The sequence below is a fragment of the Copadichromis virginalis genome, linkage group LG9 (assembly GCF_057382275.1).
Source record: "Copadichromis virginalis isolate Kocher_CV1m ecotype Utaka linkage group LG9, C_Virginalis_male_GT1.1, whole genome shotgun sequence".
Classification (NCBI taxonomy): Eukaryota; Metazoa; Chordata; class Actinopteri; order Cichliformes; family Cichlidae; genus Copadichromis; species Copadichromis virginalis.
In genome coordinates, this window is record NC_140626.1 from 10,585,929 (window position 1) to 10,603,494 (window position 17,566).

The 17,566-nt window shown below is 39.2% G+C and overlaps 1 protein-coding gene, 1 long non-coding RNA gene and 1 pseudogene across 2 annotated transcripts; all 3 read left to right on the plus strand.

Moving 5' to 3' along the window:
* Positions 1-17,566, plus strand: part of LOC146701306 (uncharacterized) — a 316,606-nt pseudogene that overhangs the window by 58,311 nt on the left and 240,729 nt on the right.
* On the plus strand, positions 1,480-5,284 carry LOC146701315 (serine/threonine-protein kinase pim-1-like). Its single transcript, XM_085467639.1, has 9 exons — positions 1,480-1,634; positions 2,043-2,285; positions 2,420-2,572; positions 2,694-2,788; positions 2,926-2,973; positions 3,077-3,295; positions 4,311-4,491; positions 4,578-4,748; positions 4,838-5,284. Exons 1-9 carry the CDS (start codon positions 1,574-1,576, stop codon positions 4,927-4,929), a joined length of 1,263 nt encoding a protein of 420 aa, XP_085323765.1. The 5' UTR covers positions 1,480-1,573; the 3' UTR covers positions 4,930-5,284.
* On the plus strand, positions 13,126-16,726 carry LOC146701316 (uncharacterized). Its single transcript, XR_014922173.1, has 3 exons — positions 13,126-13,190; positions 16,032-16,191; positions 16,411-16,726. It is a non-coding gene; the product is annotated as an uncharacterized LOC146701316 (long non-coding RNA).

Sequence of the window (17,566 nt, forward strand, 5' to 3'; positions counted from 1 at the left end):
GAGACAGACACTATCTCTACTTTTAAGATTAGGCTTAAAACTTTCCTTTTTGCTAAAGCATATAGTTAGGGCTGGACCAGGTGACCCTGAATCCTCCCTTAGTTATGCTGCAATAGACGTAGAGTTACACACTTACTCTCTGTCCCACCACTGCATTTACGGCTGCATTTCCAGGGATGTTGAGTTCAGCAATGACCTTTGGCCTCTGCTCTTTGAGATAGAGCATGAAGGCATTTGGCGGCTTCTTGACGTATGGCCCATCTTCATCCTGCTGGGCTGGGCACTTTCTTTTTCTTCAGGAATAAAACACAGAGTAAGAGCACATGTTAGCACTGTGTACAACTGTGAGGGAAGCAGTTCAAAAACACGAGACAAGCTGTAAAACTGAATGAAATCAGGCACCATTAATGGATCATTACAATAATTCCTGCAGACATCTGCAAACAAATGACAGATACTTGCAGATCAGTGAACCAAAGCAGCCGAGCAAACTTAGTTTGGAGTGGAGGTGTTAGGTGGAGGAGCAGGAGTGACATACTCATACATCTGTACACCGTTCCTACACAGATGAAGGGAGACAGATATGAGATAACAGGAAGAAGTTATGAATATAGAGATGTTCAGCAGCTGTGTTCACTCCAGTGTTTGTGTGTTTTACGTACAGTACTCCAACAGGACGCAGGTTCTGGAGCACACAAAACACACAACAGGTGACGAGACAAGCTGCAATACTATCATCTATCCACTAGGTGGAAGAATTGATCAGTAGAAAGAGGAGATGTGCTCAAAACGACATTCATACATAGATTTATTCTTCTTAGTTAGTCTTAAGAATTAGGATTCACTGACAGTGAAGAAGTTTCAGACGTGCACTCGCGTTTCCCCTTTTGCCTTTTCCTGCTCCAGCCAAGTCCTCCGCCTGCTCGACATCTCTCCTATTACCTTTTATTACGCTTGCACTCATGCCTTTGCCTTTCACCACTTCAAAACTGCGCCTTCTTCAATATTACCTTCATATGCTCTCTTTGCTTTTCGCCTTCCTCACTACACTAAGTACCATTTTTTAACGCTGTGTACTCACTCTTGCTAAAGTACATGTGAACAGATCTTGAAGAAAAAAAACAAAACAAAACATACTTTTCTTTTCTCTTCTGATACTATTGAATGATCCTAACAGAAAAAAACAGAGTTAACACTGACTTAATAAAAAAGTGTTATATTTTATCTCAGATAAACTAGTCAGTGTTTATTAGTGTTTGCTCAACTAGAAGTCTTCATAGTAGCATCCACACATCAAGTCTTTAAACAAATAATGAAAGGATAATGAAAGAAAGTTTAATGTGAAATTACTGAATTATATGAAATGCCAGAGTGTTTTTCTTTAAACTACTTGCCTTTTAGTGATGTCACTAAAAGGCAAGGTTCTAATGTTGTGTTGCCATAGACTCCGGAGTTTACTTTTAAAGCTCACTTACAGAACTGACTTATACAGCTTAGTTAGAAAAGTCAAGCATCCAGACATTTGAAGGACTATTCACTCATTAAGGTGACATTTTCTATTTTAAAAATTAAGATGAAAAAGGAAACAAGAAAAGTTACGACTGAGGCAGATAAGAAAGATCCAGGAGATCAAAGTAAGTAAAAAATAAAATCCCCTAAATAACAGAATGTACATTTCTAACAATGTTGAGGCTCTGTGTATAAAATGATTCATTTTTAGAGGATTTAAATCCTGGTTTTGATTGAAACTAACCTGAGTGCAACATGTCTAATCAAAGAAAGGTTACTGGGGCACTTTGTCTTTTGGTAAAATAATGTGACAAGTTTATTCTTGGACTGAGCAGTGAAAACAGAGCAACAAGTGTCATCAGTATCTAGACTTAGTAGACCTGGTATGGACTCGTTTTGGTGTGTTTTTTATCAAAAGGATAAACTTGTTATTATATTGTAAGCAATACTAATTTAAAATTCAATGACATCAAAATCCTTCTAGTCCTGATGTCGAGCGCTCTTTTTCACTAATGTGTTGTTGTTGTTTATAGATTGTAAGAGCAGGATGGCTAAAAGAAAGGCCAGTCCTGAAAAAACGACCCCCATAAAAAGAAGGAGGGTCACTGAGCAGGCTGGTCCTTCCACCAGCTCAGATGCTCATGTGGTCGGGGGAGTCAAGCGAAAGGTCCAACAAGATGAAGCGGGGACAACCAATACAGCAAAAAAGCGTAAACTTCTTGAGCATGTGAGCGGTGACAAGGGGCAGGCATCTTCCTGGTTGGACACTGGTAAAGGTAGGCTAATTAGTTGAGTGAGGGGTAGATTAAGTGTACATCTGGTTGCTAGTTTGAAGATATTAGTGTTTGGGAGATATTTGTGTCTATTATCTAATAAGCTGATGTGCTTTTGGTGTTTTCCACATCTGCAGACTGCAGCATAGAGATTTCAGAGAGCTGCAGTAAAAACAAAAAGGCTGGCAAAAGGAAAGCTGCGGGAGACACCAGGGACCCACCTAAGAAAAAGAACGTGGACCAGGACAAAACCAAAACCGTTGCCAAAAAGTCAGTGGCTGAACAGAAACGTAAGTAGCAAGCAGCTTAGCTTTTATATTCAGGTGAAGAGCAAAATGAACATTTAGGGTACAGCAGAGAGTAATTTGTGTGACAGCTGTAGTAAAACCCAATTTGTGTTTGTCTGTTTAGGTGACTTCCAAGCAAGATACGTGGAGGAGCACCGGCTTGGAGAAGGAGGCTGTGGAGCAGTGTTTGCTGGCTACCGCATAAAGGATCATTTACCAGTAAGTGTTCAGATGGTGGTAGTAAGACAGGCAGTAATGCAGATAAGGGATAATATCGTAAGCTGAGATGTATGCTGTTTTACACCTTTAATGATGTCATACTGAGGAAATGCTCATCAATGCCCTGTGTCTTTTAGGTGGCCATCAAACACATCCCAAAGGGGAAAGTGTACTGCAAAGTGAAGGTAAATGTGCAAGACTTGAATTGTTTTTACATTAGTGGATTGCATGCAGCGTTCACCTGTGGAACGTCTGTGCCTCATCATCCACTTTGTTGAAATATTTCAGGATGATAACGGGAAGAATGTGTCAGTGGAAGTTGCCATCATGCTGAAGCTTGCAGCTGAAGCAGATGGATCAGTGGAAACATCAGCCCCAGTGTCTCTGTTGGAGTGGTTTGACTTTGGCAGAGAGCTGATCCTGGTGATGGAGAGACCTGTCCCCGCTGTGGACCTGGATAAATACATAGAAGAAAATGGAGGATTTTTGCCAGAGGACAAGGCCAAGGCAAGTTGACTTGCCTTAGAAGAGTCTTAGACTGTACATCATTCAATCAAAGCACAGAGTATTAGAGAAACATTAACCCATTGATTGATTATTGTCTTTTTCATCGTTTCCAGGTAGGGCTGGGCTATATCATACCATTCACGGTAATACCGGTGTAATTTTGGGCAACGATAGGAAAATGAAATATCGCGCTAGAATAGGTAAAACGCGCATGCGCAGTGCCTATGTTTACATACGCAGATGGCGGTGACGCAGAAAGAGAAGAGCAAAAGTGGATCGTTGAATGAAACGGATGAACCAGAACTGGTTTGTAAAAATGCTGCAACTTTAGTGGTGTGGAACTGGTTTAGCTTTCGTCCGTCAGATACACAACAAAGCACGATTTTTGGTAGCGCATGCTAGCGGGCCGCCGTTATTACCGTGTTGTTTGGAAAATACGGCACACTTAAAATCAATCCTTTGATTTTTCTGAAACTCGACAGTGCCCCTTATAATCCCGTGTGCCTTATGTATGAATTCTGGTTGTGTTTACTGACCTCAAAACGATTTTATGTACACGGCGACTTTGCTAAGCTACAAAGCCGCACCGCTCGATGGATTGTCGGAGCATTACGGCTATCGTAGGCAGGCGCCTCGCGGAGTGATACGTACTGCACCTCAACGTGATATTACCGTATTGTGTGTGTATAACCTCTTTTTAAGCTTTGTGGATATTTTACATGGTTATGCTGAGGATATGTCGGCCAATTTCCACTGGAAATGCCTTTTGGTTAAACTGTCAGCGAGGAATTTGCATTTGCACTGTTACATTTTTATATAACTTTAATGCACATAAAAAAACAGCTGCTTGTTTAAGTGAAAATACATTTATGGGGTTTTTTGCACTAATAAAGTTGTGGCGTTGTAAAGTATTTTGTCTAGTGTCAGTTATATCGTCAGTTATATCGTTATCACAACTTTTCAAATGTATATCGTGATAAATATTTTTGGTCATATCGCCCTGCTCTATTTCCAGGTCATTCTGAAGCAGCTGGTTGATGCTGCGAAGCACCTGGAGGATAAACACATCTTTCACCGGGACATCAAGAGTGAGAACATTCTAATTGAGACCGGCTCAGATGTACCGCGTGTTCGTATCATCGACTTTGGACTGAGCTGCTTTGTTAAGGAGCAGTCGCAGTACCGCGTCTTCTATGGTAACATATTCTGCTCTTGCTCTTCACAGATGTCACAATTTTCGCCTTTTGTTTTAGAAGAAATTGCAATTGTGTCTGTTTATTAGGTACAGAAATTTACTCCCCTCCCGAGTGGTACGGGCGCAGTTGCTACAGGTGTGGACCCACCACGGTATGGCAAATGGGAGTGGTTCTGTACGAAGCGCTTCATGCCGGGGACTTTAACACCACGAGCTTCCTCAAAAAGCGCCTGAAATTCAAAAGACATCTGTCCAAAAGTAAGAAAACGTCACACTTCAAGACTGACTGATGGCTTGGACCACTGGAACTATCATCTTCATGTTTTTTCTCTTTCCTTTCTTTCCAGACTGCCGGGATTTCTTGGACGCGTGTTTAACCAAAGTCCCGGAGACGCGGCCGACGCTGGAGGAGCTACAGCATCACACTTGGCTGAGATAAGCCTATCACACACACACACACAAACACACACAATTCAGACGTTATCATTTATGTGTGATGTATGAATTACCTTTCTTTTTTTCAGGAAATAATTTTTTTTAATTGGCCCACTTTAAATTTCAGTGTTTTGGAATTCCTGTAACCCCCCCCAGCCATCCCAGGAAAGGGGATCTCTCTTTGAATGGGCTTTCCCGAGGTTTCTTCCCGTCAGTCTGGCCCCCCCAGGGGAGTTTTTCCTCGTCTTCATAGAGAGCTTGGGCTGGCTCAGGAGCTCCATCAAAACTGTCTTTATTTAATTACTCTAATGTAATCATATACTTTAAAGTAATCAAATAAAAGACAGTAAAAATCTGAAGACTTGAAGTAAACTTCCATTAAAATAAAACTTGTTTAAACATGAAGCTCTCTCTGAGCAGCGCCGAGACAAGCTCCTGCAGGTGGTAGATGAGCTCAAAGGACGGCAGTCTGAGAGAGATACTGTGCAGAAAGAACAAGAGAAGAACTCTGCACTCCAGAGGAGCTACGACTCCATTGTCTCCCAGGAGCACGCTAAAACACAAAAACTGAATCGACTGACCTCCGAAAATCAGGACCTGTCTTCTGAAAACCAGACCCTGCGAGACGAAGTTGAGTTTCTCAAAAATGAGAGGGAGCTTATGCAAAACGATCTCGATGAAGAGAAAGCGGCTCGCAGAGAACTTGAGGAAGCTGTTAAGAAAGAGAAATCTCGGTTTTCTAAAGAATATAAAAAGTTAGAAATGAAAGTGGAGAGCACTTCTAAATTCAAAAAGGAGTAAATTGGTTTGTCTTTTTGTCTGTTTTGTAAACTGAAGTTTCTCATTTTGGGGGCAGTTAGTAGGTGGACTCTATTCCCCACAGTAGGTCCCACTTACACAGGCCTGGAGACGTATCAGCAACCATGTGACATTCAGTGCAGTTTAAGATGCCTTACAAACAAGATTGTTGTATGTAAGGGAGGGTGGGGCATGAGAACGAGAACAGCTTGTAGAAATCGGGGGTGATACATAGATAAGAACTGGAAGGGTCAAGTTTGGAGGCGTGGCCCAGCTCCTGAAATTCTGATATTTTATCTCCGAATGTTACTTGGGAGCACGAATATGTGGCTCTAAACACTCAGCATGAGGACTGAGTAAACAGGACAATGTTTGGAGTGGTAAGAAAAGCTACATGTTGGACTCAAACTTAAAATAATCAATGCGTTGACAACAATAGCACAAGTTTAAGGATTGTTTTTAAGGGGGGGCAAAACGAATAGTACTGTAGTTTTATTTATTTTTAACCTTATTTTCTAGATTTTTCTCTAGTATGTAGGATTTAACATGGAAACGAAATCCTCTACAGTATATTCTGCATGCTTACTGGGTCATTTTAATAGTGTAATACATATAAATTCATTAACTTGGTAAAAGCATGCTATCTCAGCGATGCATGGCCTTTTCAAAATAGTAAAAGTCAGCTCCACATTCAGATGATGTTCAGGACAAGGTGAGACAAGCTTCTTTTGCCATGAAAACACAGTAAACAGCTCTGCAGTCTGTCCACTGCCTGTCAAAGCACAGAAATCTCACTCAGGAAGGCAGACGGACAGAAAGCTGTAATTTCTTGTGTTATCAAGCAGATGCAGACTGACAGAGCAGCTATTGGATACGCTGCCCCTGGCGAGGCATTTTGAGCTGCGCAGCAGGTGCCTGGAGGCACAACAGCAGAAGTTATGTCAAATATGTAAACAATTGGCAGGCAGAGTTAGAAGAGTCAGAGCGATGCTGGTCTTTGCAGCCTACAACTGAGGCCACAAAAACTCTCCTCCAGACTCAGAGAAAATCAATGTGAGACGGTCATCTCCACCCCTAGCACAACACGAATACCCTGAACTCATCTCCAACTGTTTTGTATGCAGGGAGCTTGTTTATTGCAAAATATTGGAAAACTCCCACACGGAGTCCAATAAATTAGAGTAAAAGAATAAACCTACACAAAAACAATGGCTAATAGGAGGAAGGTGAAGGAGAAAAGCAACGAGAAGGTCAAACGTTCAATCTTGTTACCAAAGATAAAAGTAGCCCAAAACTTTATACACGAATAAATTTACCTAATTTCAACAGTTGGATACTTTGAACAGAAACTTATGTTTCTGAAGTTCTTTCATAAACGGGAAAGCTTTTAAGACCCCGGCAATAATCAGAAACTGCAGGCACCACATTGTTCTTTTTAATCTACACAAGCAGATTTTTGAGCTTTTTGAAAAGGGTCAGCTTGCACAACACTGGCTCCTCCTATTCAGAAGTCTGTAGTAATCCTGAGTTCGGACTTTCTCTGCCCTGGGTCCACGTTGACTAGTTTCTGCGTTTAAAAAAAACAAACTATAAGCTAGTAAATGCTAGTAAAGCAACATGATTGGCCCATATGTTTCAGAATTTAGCTGTTGATTGGCTCTTTGGAGTCTATTAGATTTACCGCCATGGTTCTCTCTTGCAAAAGTCATCACCCAACATCACCCACTTTTCCCACTGCGTCTCAGTGTGAAGAACTCATCAATACCTGGTCCCAGAATAAAGCAGACAGACTGAAATCAGAAGAGTGCACCCGTGTGGTGTAAGGGGAAAAGTTAATAGGCTGGTCTGAGTTTATAATCATATAAATTACATCTGTGGGCAACCCCCGGCTGCCTGCACAGAGGAACAAAACCACTCCTCATCTGCCGATGCCTCTAGCCAAACACGACAACTTTAAACATTAAAATAACTCTCAAGCAAAGATATGAGTAACCAGCAGCCGGGTTTAAAGAATATAAAGCAGAAGCACACCTCAGAGCGAAGCGCTGGATGTTAGCCAATACCCAGCAGAACCACAAGAGCAAAGCTCATCATAAACTTCTTTTAAACTTTTTTTTTAGAACAGCCTAACCTTCAATTGGCAGCACAGCAGGAGACAGCAGCTCATCTTTGCTAGTGACCCTGCATCGCGCTCTTTCATCACCATTATCAAACACAAAGCCAGGATCTTCTATGCATTATTGATGAGACACATCTTCTTAGCTACTTCTCAAACAACAGAGGATGCGCAGCAACTCCTACCGATAATACCTCGTACCGCCTATCCTCGAATACACACACACAGGTAAGAGCTTCAAACGTCAGTCACACCAACCTGCTCAAGTCTCCAGTGAATAATGCACGAGCTAAGACCCATTAAGCCATATAAACACAACAGATTCTGTGAACAGTAGGGACGGAGATTTAAAGCGGTGCTAGGCAAGAGGTAGGAGAGTACAAAAGGAGTTGGTGTACCTACCGCATGCAGCGCTCCTTCATAGATACAAGCTCCTGGGGTGACATAGAAGGAAGAGAGGGAGAGATACAGAAAAAAAACACACCATTAGTATCAGAGTTCAGTCTGAATCATACCTGTGAGAGGATCCTGCAGATGGTTAAACAGCAAACGAGCTGTATGAAGGATAATCAATCAGTTCCCCTGTTAAGATGCAGGTTTATAAAGTTCTTAGTGCGATGACAAGCTCTGAAAGAGATCAGGACATGTCTGCAACACAGAGACTCGAGCCCAGTGGGATAATAATACAAAAACAAGCTTATAAATATTAAAGTTTCATGTTTGTAATTGACTAACATACAGTTTTGACCAAACAGTTACACAGCAATGCACCACTTTGCTGTAGTTATGCTTCTAAAAAGGTTTGGAAATATGTAAACAGAGCTGGGATTTATTGAACTCCTAATAACTATGATACACTGCAGAAATGAGAGGGGGTAGTTGAGGCTGACAGGTTGGGTTCCTATTACACTGTAATCAGGTAATCAATGTTATTCACCTGCCCTGTGAGTGGTTTGATACTTATGGCTAATCAGCATGTTTAAAGACATAATCTCATGTGTGGATCGCCAAGCAGCCATATCAGTAGAGACCACACTCGAGTTTTTATTCATCGCATTAACGTTCTAGATTTTAAAAAAATCTATTTCACTGATTATTATGAACAGAACAATGAAATGACTGTTATAATGACTGTTATTTTCATATTTTATACATCTATTATGTTATTAGACCAGCTGAGTCACTTAAAATTTCCCACCAAAAATGGAAAATTTTATAATTCCCTAAAGCAGGGGTGTAAAACTCTTTTTATTTCATGGGCCACATGCAGCTCAATTTAATCTTGAATGGGCCAGACTAGTGAAACGCTCCTTTCTGTCACTGTAAAGAAGTAAAACTACACATTTAAAATTAATGAGATGTCTTAATATAAGAAAAAGAAGTTTCAGTTTTTCTACATGTTGAAGAAATGTTGTAGTAAATAAAAAAGAGGAAATAGTTGTTGTCTTTTTCAATCTGGACCCAAGACAGGAACTTTTCTGTCATTTAATTATTTATCTGTCACTTAATTACTTTTGTGAACGGCAGCAGAAAAAGTCTTAATCAGGAGAAAAAGCTGTAAAACTTATTAAAACATAGTTAAAAATCCCAAATCTATCCCGTCCACATATTCCAAAGCTATCGAATGGGCCAGATTAGTCTTTGCCAAAGCATTTCTGGGCCCCAGGCCTTATGTTTGACAACCCTGCCTTAAAGCAACCAAAAGTGGCCTTTGGCCTTCTTCATATCTAAGACCAGAATACAGACAGACTTAAAAAATAAACCGTAAAATCTTTGCACTAATAAAATCAGGGTGAAAAGGCCATCGTCTGACTGATGAATAATGTGTCGAATGTTTTTAAATTGGCACGTGGAAACAGCAGGTATGTGTAAGTTTAATATTTCTGGTCGAGGTCGGTCTGTGAGTAAGCGAGAGAAATGTGAGAAATGCCCAGTCTATGACAGAAAACAATCCTTGAGACTAAAAAAGCCTGGAAAGACTAGAAATTGCTTGCGAGGTTGAAAACTGGAACCTGAGTAGAGGAACCAGGGGAGTATTTACACTGGGGAGAGTGATTAACTGATTGGACACGGGTCCAGAACTATGACATTATGTGAAAACAGCCGAGTATCTAAAGAACCTCTATTCATCCACACTGCTTTTATCTGCAGTACCTTTACACCAGCTATAACCTTTCTCACTTCGATTGTGCTGCAAGCCAATCAGAATCCAGTAATGCATCTTCTTTGCTTTTTTCTGTCTCATTAATCTTACCTTTGAATTGGGAAGTTTGACTGTCTTGAGACAACCTGTGAAGTGCAGAGCAAAAGAAAAACAAAAAAATAATTATAAAATAGAAAATATCTTCACATTGAGAAATCTTTCATACAGATCTTTGGGGATTTCTTACGGATTCTCTCTGGACGCAGTTGCTCTTGTATCCGCTCCCAAAATGTTGGGTGGGTAACAGCGACCGGATGATCCTTTTTGAGTTTTTATGTTCTTCTGAGTTTTTACGTGTTTTGGAGTTTTTACGTGTTTTGGAGTTTGTACATGTTTTTACATGTTTTGGAGTTTGTACGTGTTTTGGAGTTTGTACGTGTTTTTACGTGTTTTGGAGTTTGTACGTGTTTTTACGTGTTTTGGAGTTTGTACATGCTTCAGAGTTAGTACGTGATTTGAAGTTTGTATGTGCTTTGTCTCTAGGGGCCACTGTAAATATACTTTTATTTATTCACTCCACATAAAATGTAATAAATAAATCATATAATACAAAAATCAACTATTCACATTTCAACTTTTAACTATTTAAATTTTCAGCTTTTTCCTTTTACAAATTTAAAGTGAAACAACACAAAACACTGCAAACCACAACACAATTAAATATAAATTAAAATATTAAACCCTGGAGATCAGGCTCCACAGAGTTCAGGTCGGCTCTCCTTAAAGATCTAATGAGGCTATGAATCAAACTGTTCCTGTAGTTCAATGTTAATCTTTATAAATTGTTCTTCTGTAGTGTTTGTGTTCAGTCGTTACCTTTTTTTTCAGTGGTTGGATTAAAAATCAGTTTTCTGTTGTTCAAGTTTTCATTGAATGTATTTTGTTAAATAAAGTTAAAATATTGTTAAATAAAGAATTGTTTGAACGACAAAGATTTTGAGCCATGATGTCATTTTCTGTATTTCAGAGTAAAGACTGAAGTGACAAATGGAAACATGTTTACAGTCATGGAATAAACACTGATGGGTCATCTGTAGGAAGTACTATTGCTGACCTGACAGACTCGACCTTGTTTACAAAGAAAGAAAGGAACTGATGACATGTGTCAGCAGAGGCTTTCAGGGTTGTTTAGAGTAGAGCTGATAGTCTTAAAGAACACGGGGATTTTGACAATTTAACACAATGATCTGAGAAAAATATCTGTTTCTCTCATTTTCACCGTATTCTGATCAAATTTCCAACATTCTTTTAACATTTCAAAAGAAATTGTCTTTCTTCCACTTTCACACCTGGCCCTAAAAACACCAACATCCGTGCATCACCCTTGTGTCAGTCTAATGAACCTAACATGTGAGTGATACATAACACACATCCACACTGGCTGCATATATCAGTCCGGGGGGGGCAGAGCAGAACTCTGTATGAATCAGACGCGCTCACATATTCAGGCTTTCCAGAGGCGTTTACCATCAGAAGAAGCAGAACAATGAATCATCAGCACCCTGCAGAAGAACACAGCAAGCAACAACTCTAACAATAAAGACGTGCTGGAGCCAAAAGATGCAGATAGCGAGTTTTAAACGATAACGCACAGGATCAAAGGGGGAGAGGGTAAAAACCCACTGCCTCCTGAGATAAAGATCAGCAAGTCAAGCTGGTACTCGCAAACTATAAAAATTTGATTATACTTAAAAATATGCAAAAACTAATTTAGTGGAATTTTTACCTGCTCAAGAATGCATTAAACATGCACTATTTAATTGAAAAGAACAAAATTTGTGTACTTTTAGAAAGGATTATTAAATATTTGGGGATACTAGCCATAAAGAGGGTCTCGTACATTTACGGGCATCTACCGTAATTTCCTGGATTTAATGGTTTAAAAATTTAATAGGTCTTTGAAGTTGATAATAAAATTGAGTCCATTACTAGTAAAAAAGAATATAAAAAAGAGCAAAAAAATGCTTCATATATAATAATTGTTTTAAACTTAAGTTTTGTAATTGTAGCAGATTTCATTATGTCTGTAATTTTTTATTTAGCCCCACAGTAGTAAAAGCCATAAATGGGAGTTACATTTATTAGTATTTTACACAGCATTCAGCTATAGTAACATGTTCTGCATTTTCCTACTTCACCATCTGATCTGAACAGCTGCACTCTCTTAATTAATTAATGGAACAGCACAGTATCTAAGAGATCAGACAGTGTTTGAGCTAAAGACGCTGTGTGTTTCTTTTGGGGGCTTTTTGCACACTGATCCACCACCGTTTTCCTATAGTACAATGCATATCTGGTAACATTACCGTAAACGTGACCAGTAGGTTCACGTTCAGATCAGAAAACCGTTTCAGCTGCAGGCATCTACTCCTGTAATTTAAACAATCACCTCATACGCCTCATGTTTTACACCCCTATAAGGTGAGCTTGCTACACTGCACATGAATATTTCGTAACATGGTTTGACTAGCTCATGTTCAGACATTTAAGATACCGTTCAGCCATTTTGTTTACTGGGTAGTGCATAATGGCCGAGTTAGCTGAGCAGGAATCCACTAAAGCCAAAAAAATAATATAAATTTTTTTAATTACAAAAACCTTATAGGAAAACCTAAGAAACAGTTGCAGAAGCACAGAAAAAAAAAACTGCCGTGAACGTTATAGTGTGTAAATTCAAAAACTGTAAAAAATAATACTGCTGTGAACTCAGTTTTCTAACACCAGGTGTGAACATCTACAGTCTTTAAGCGCTGGTAAAGATCTAAAAATAAAAGCAGTCAATAACGTAACATTAAACACTAAATTAGTTTGATGGTGTTGACTGCAGCAGCTCAATGTTAATCAGCTGATGGTGATGGAAGCAGATGAGCGTTTTTCATCATGGTTGTTAGTGATGTGTTGGTCAAAACGAAATGGCTCTTAGCGCCGACAATTTTGAAGTGAATGACACAAACGTGGGTTGTTTTTTTTCTCACCCTCTCTCTCTCTCTCTCTCGCACTTTTTTTCGGCTTCACTCCGCAGGCGAGCCTTGTGCTTTGCACTGGGAAGAGGGAGAGGGGCGGTAGTTACACTCGCAGTAGCACAGGAACAGATCAGGAGGGAGAGAGAGAGAAAGAGAGCCAGGGACAACAATGTCACATTAGAAAGGTATAGTAATCATCCACAACTATTTTCAATTGCGGATGATAAAGGATTCAGAAAGTTTATTCATGCAGGCCCATATGACAGAGAATATGCATCTTCTTTTTGTTTTCATATTTTACTTTATATTTGTGTTGTGGTTTGCAGTGTTTTGTGTTGTTTCACTTTAAATTTGTTTAAAAGGAAAAATCTGAAAATTTAAATAGTTAAAAGTTGAAATGTAAATAGTTGTTTTTTGTATTATATGATTTATTTATTACATTTTATGTGGAGTGAATAAATAAAAGTATATTTATGGTGCCCGCTAGAGACAAAGCACGTAGAAACCCCAAAACACGTAAAAACTCCATAGCACGTACAAACTCCAAAGCACGTACAAAACACAACAGAAGTGCTCCAGGATGCTAGGCACAGTGTTGAGCTTTTGTTACCTAGTGACTACACAAGCCAGGAAGTACCAACGACCGGATTTGGTGTGTGGTAATAACAGGTAAATGAACAATTTTTGGAATTTTTTATGAATATATATGAGTGCTTGTGTATAAATACACAAACAATACACATATGATTTCAATTGTGTAAATTAAGTGATCTAGATAGCTCTGATTTGGAAGTTCAGTTAATGCTAGAAATGGGTTTTGGAGTTTGTACATGCTTTGTCTCTAGGGGCCACCATATATATTTATATACAAACATATATAAATAAAACCATGTTTCTTTTTTTTACATTAGTAATTCCTTTTGTGCATAATTTTGTATTGTTGTTAATAATAAATTAATTAAAGCAACAAAACAAGCTGAAGAGCCGGTTGGGAGCCGAAAGAGCCGGCTTTCTAAAAAGAGACGAAAATCCCATCACTAGTTGTGTAATATGATCAAAAATGAACTGAGTTGTTTCGTATTCTATAGAAATTGTACTTCTAATTAATAACAAGGTTTTCTGCTGATGTTATTAATTAAAAATTTATTGTTTTATTTTTAAGCAACAACTTTTTAGCATGCAATCAGTCCATGCTGTACAGGACAGATTTGTAAACTGTACATACAAAAATAGACTATTTTACAAAATTGCTCTTTCAACAGATTTTTTTTGTTGTAGGTGCACTGTCACAACTAGAAATGTGGGGGGAAGTCCTCAAAATTGAAGGCAGAACAGGAAAATACATGGAAATAACAATTTTCCTTTAAGCATATCAGTAAAGGTCGATCCGGATACTTGATAACTGTTGGTATAGGTATGACATGAATTTGAATCTCCATTATCACAGGTTTTAATTGGGAGGCAACATGCAGATATACAGGAGGACTATAAACAGCAATTCCTATTGCATACAACTGTTTTAGAAAATATCAACAACACTGTTAATTTATCACTTGCTGGTCTATAGACTTTACAGTGTGGATGGATGGAAAATCCATCTGGCTACACTCTGGCTGAATTGGTGCTACAAACAACTCTGCACTCGGCTTTCCAGGCTGTGTGTGGATTTATACTTACACATCCAAATTTTGACCCTATTTTTCTTCCTTTCAGCTGATTGGTCAATTTCATGTCAATCACCAATTAAACAATCCAATCAGAGAACATCTCCAGAAGCTGATTCTGTTCATCTGGACGTAGCATTTTCAGTGGGAGAAAATGCTGCAGATGAACAGAATCAACTTTTGGAGATTTACTTACCTGGATGATTGAGCATGCATCAAGACAATCAGAGATAGGTTTGGCTGTTGGAGGGCTGCATTACGGAGCTTCAGGTCCTGGAAGAATAAATTCCCTTTTATATACCAGACCGACCAGCATTTTTCTTCATTAGCACGAAGGAAAACAGTCTGTGCGTGTCAGAGTTCAGTGGTTTTTGTGTCACAGGGCTTATAATATGTGTAAAAATCTGGCCAGGGACCATCACATCACACTGCTATCATATTTTTCTGTTGCTATCATGTTTCTGTTCTGAGATGTTATTACTTTTATGACAGATGTAACGAGAAATCTTCCAGAAAGTTAAATTTTTTATTCTAATCAAATATTTGATTCTGATAACAGATAAAGATTTTTTTTTACTTTTGTTCTGCTATTTCATAGTTTATACAAATTTTGGCCAATTCCTATTTATTTTAACCCTTTAGCCCCCAAAAAGTCGCCAGCGACAGGTTTTTCCAAACCTGAGCTCTGCCAGGGGCCCAACACGCCTGGACTTTTAGAAGAAAAGAGATCAAGATCGAGATCAAAGAGGTCAAAAACTTGATTTTGTTCAGTGTTTTAGAGTTATTAATTTGAATTGACTAATTTAAAAATTTTATTCATGTACATTTTGATTGCCTTTAGTAAAAATGGCAAAATTTCAATTTCTTTTTTTTTTCTGTTATTAATCCTTGATTACATTCATATAGTATACAGTAGAGGAAAAAACCTACCAGACCTACCAGTTATACTGCGTAAAATTATTGGGGATAAAGGGTTAAGGAACCGCAATTAATTTTTTTAGTTTAGCTTGTGTTTACTACCATTTTTTTTTTTTTTTATCGCCACACAGTAAACATTAAGTAATATGTAAAGCGTCCATTTATCCTCCATTCCGGTCCATTATCTTAAGCTTAGGCTGCTGCCCCTCGACCCAATCCGGTACTAAGTAGAGAGGCCCAGACTTCGCTCTTTCCAGGCACTTGGCCCAGCTCTTCCGGGGGAATCCCAAGGCATTCCCAGGCCAGCCAAAAAACATAGTCCCTCCAGCATGTCCTGGGTGTTCTGGGTCTCTTCCTGGTGGGACGTGCCCAAAACACCTCACCAGGGAGGCATCCTAACCAGATGCCAGTATCTAATCTGTCCTTTTTGTATGTTCCCCTCAGGTTCCCATGGTAGCAGATACAGGGGAAACAAGTGTAGACGATGCCACAAGAAGGATGATGAAATTCCTCATATCACCTGAGCTGGCTGTGGAGTACAACATGCTTGGCCGACATGGGGAAAAAAAGTTCAGAGATTTGCGTCTTTTTAATGTTGTGTATGGTAAGTTAGTTTCACTTGAGACATTTGAACTTTAGAAAACTAAACTTTTTTAATAAAGTGTTTGAAAGTGTAACTGAGATTGGTTATCATGCAATTTGTATATATTTTTTGAGGCAATAAAGTGAAATAAACATTGTTCTTTGCAAGTCATCACCAAATGAAGTAAGCTAAGATTAACTTTACTTTGGCTTGCCCATTTTTCTTCTTCTTCATTTGCAGAGGCACTGAAGAATTATTTAACATCAAAAGTCAACTTGCAAGAAGCAGAGAAGGCTCTGTCCAAGTGGTTCACTGGAGCTAAAGACAGAGGAGGACCGGGGGCTGCAAGGGTACAAAATAGACTTACGGCTCTGTAAAAAACCAAAAAAAGAAACCCTGCTGATTCAAGATAAGCTTTTGAGTTTTCCATCTGACTTTTTCCCCATGTTGCTACAGTTCCAAATATCTAAGGAATTTTTCTGTAGTTTGACATTTCTAGTTTTTAAACGTTTACGCACTTTGGAATACAGTGTTGTTGGACAAAATAAATGTGAAAAATGTTGTTTTGTGTACCTTCGTGATTTTTGAAGTGGTTTTATTTACAAACTAGATTTTGTTTGCGGTCAGCTTGAATATATTTGGTGTCTTTGTGTCACAGAACCCGTATTAGCCGTCTGAAAAACTGATTTTGTGACTGTTTTACTACATGGGGCCCACTCAGTGCCAGAACTTAGTCAATTCAAACTAGAAGTAAGATGCAAATACAGAACCTCCTGCTAATGCCATTCCAACTTTTTAGCTCATGTTTTCCTCATGTTGTACCCACTAAGAACTTGAAAAATGGGGCCTAGGTGGGTTTCAATGTACTTTGCCCAGTTGGGGTCCATTTAGTTCCCAGATTTTACCAATATAACACCAAAATGGGCTTATAAAACGGGGCCATTATGGAACCCGTGGACAATCCCACTTAAAACCCACTTTGTAGCCTATATGGTAACCACATGGTACCCACAAGAAAGTTGAAAGATGGGGCCTAGGTTGGTTTCTGTGTACTTTGCCCAGTTGGGATCCATTTAGTTCCCAGATTTTACCAATATAACACCGAGATGGGCTTATAAAATGGGGCCATTATGGAACCCGCGGACAATCCCACTTAAAACCCACTTTGTAGCCTATGTGGTACCCACATGGTACCCACAAAAACTTGAAAGATGGGGCCCGGGTGGGTTTCTCTGTACTTTTCCCAGTTGGGGCGTTTTAGTTCCCAGATTTTCCTAACATAACACCTATATGTGCATTTAATATGGGGCCATTACGGAACCCGCGGACAATCCTATATGGGGCCCATTTTTCAGCCCATTTCCAAATCATATGGGCCCCACATATAAATGTTGGC

What these genes read in the sequence shown, in the direction of transcription:
- LOC146701315 (XM_085467639.1), top strand. Translation starts at nt 1,574, where the DNA reads ATGAAAAAGGAAACAAGAAAAGTTACGACTGAGGCAGATAAGAAAGAT. An exon ending in AAGTGTACTGCAAAGTGAAG is followed by an intron (nt 2,974 to 3,076) that starts GTAAATGTGCAA and finishes GAAATATTTCAG; the next exon opens with GATGATAACGGGAAGAATGT. An exon ending in GCAGTACCGCGTCTTCTATG is followed by an intron (nt 4,492 to 4,577) that starts GTAACATATTCT and finishes TCTGTTTATTAG; the next exon opens with GTACAGAAATTTACTCCCCT.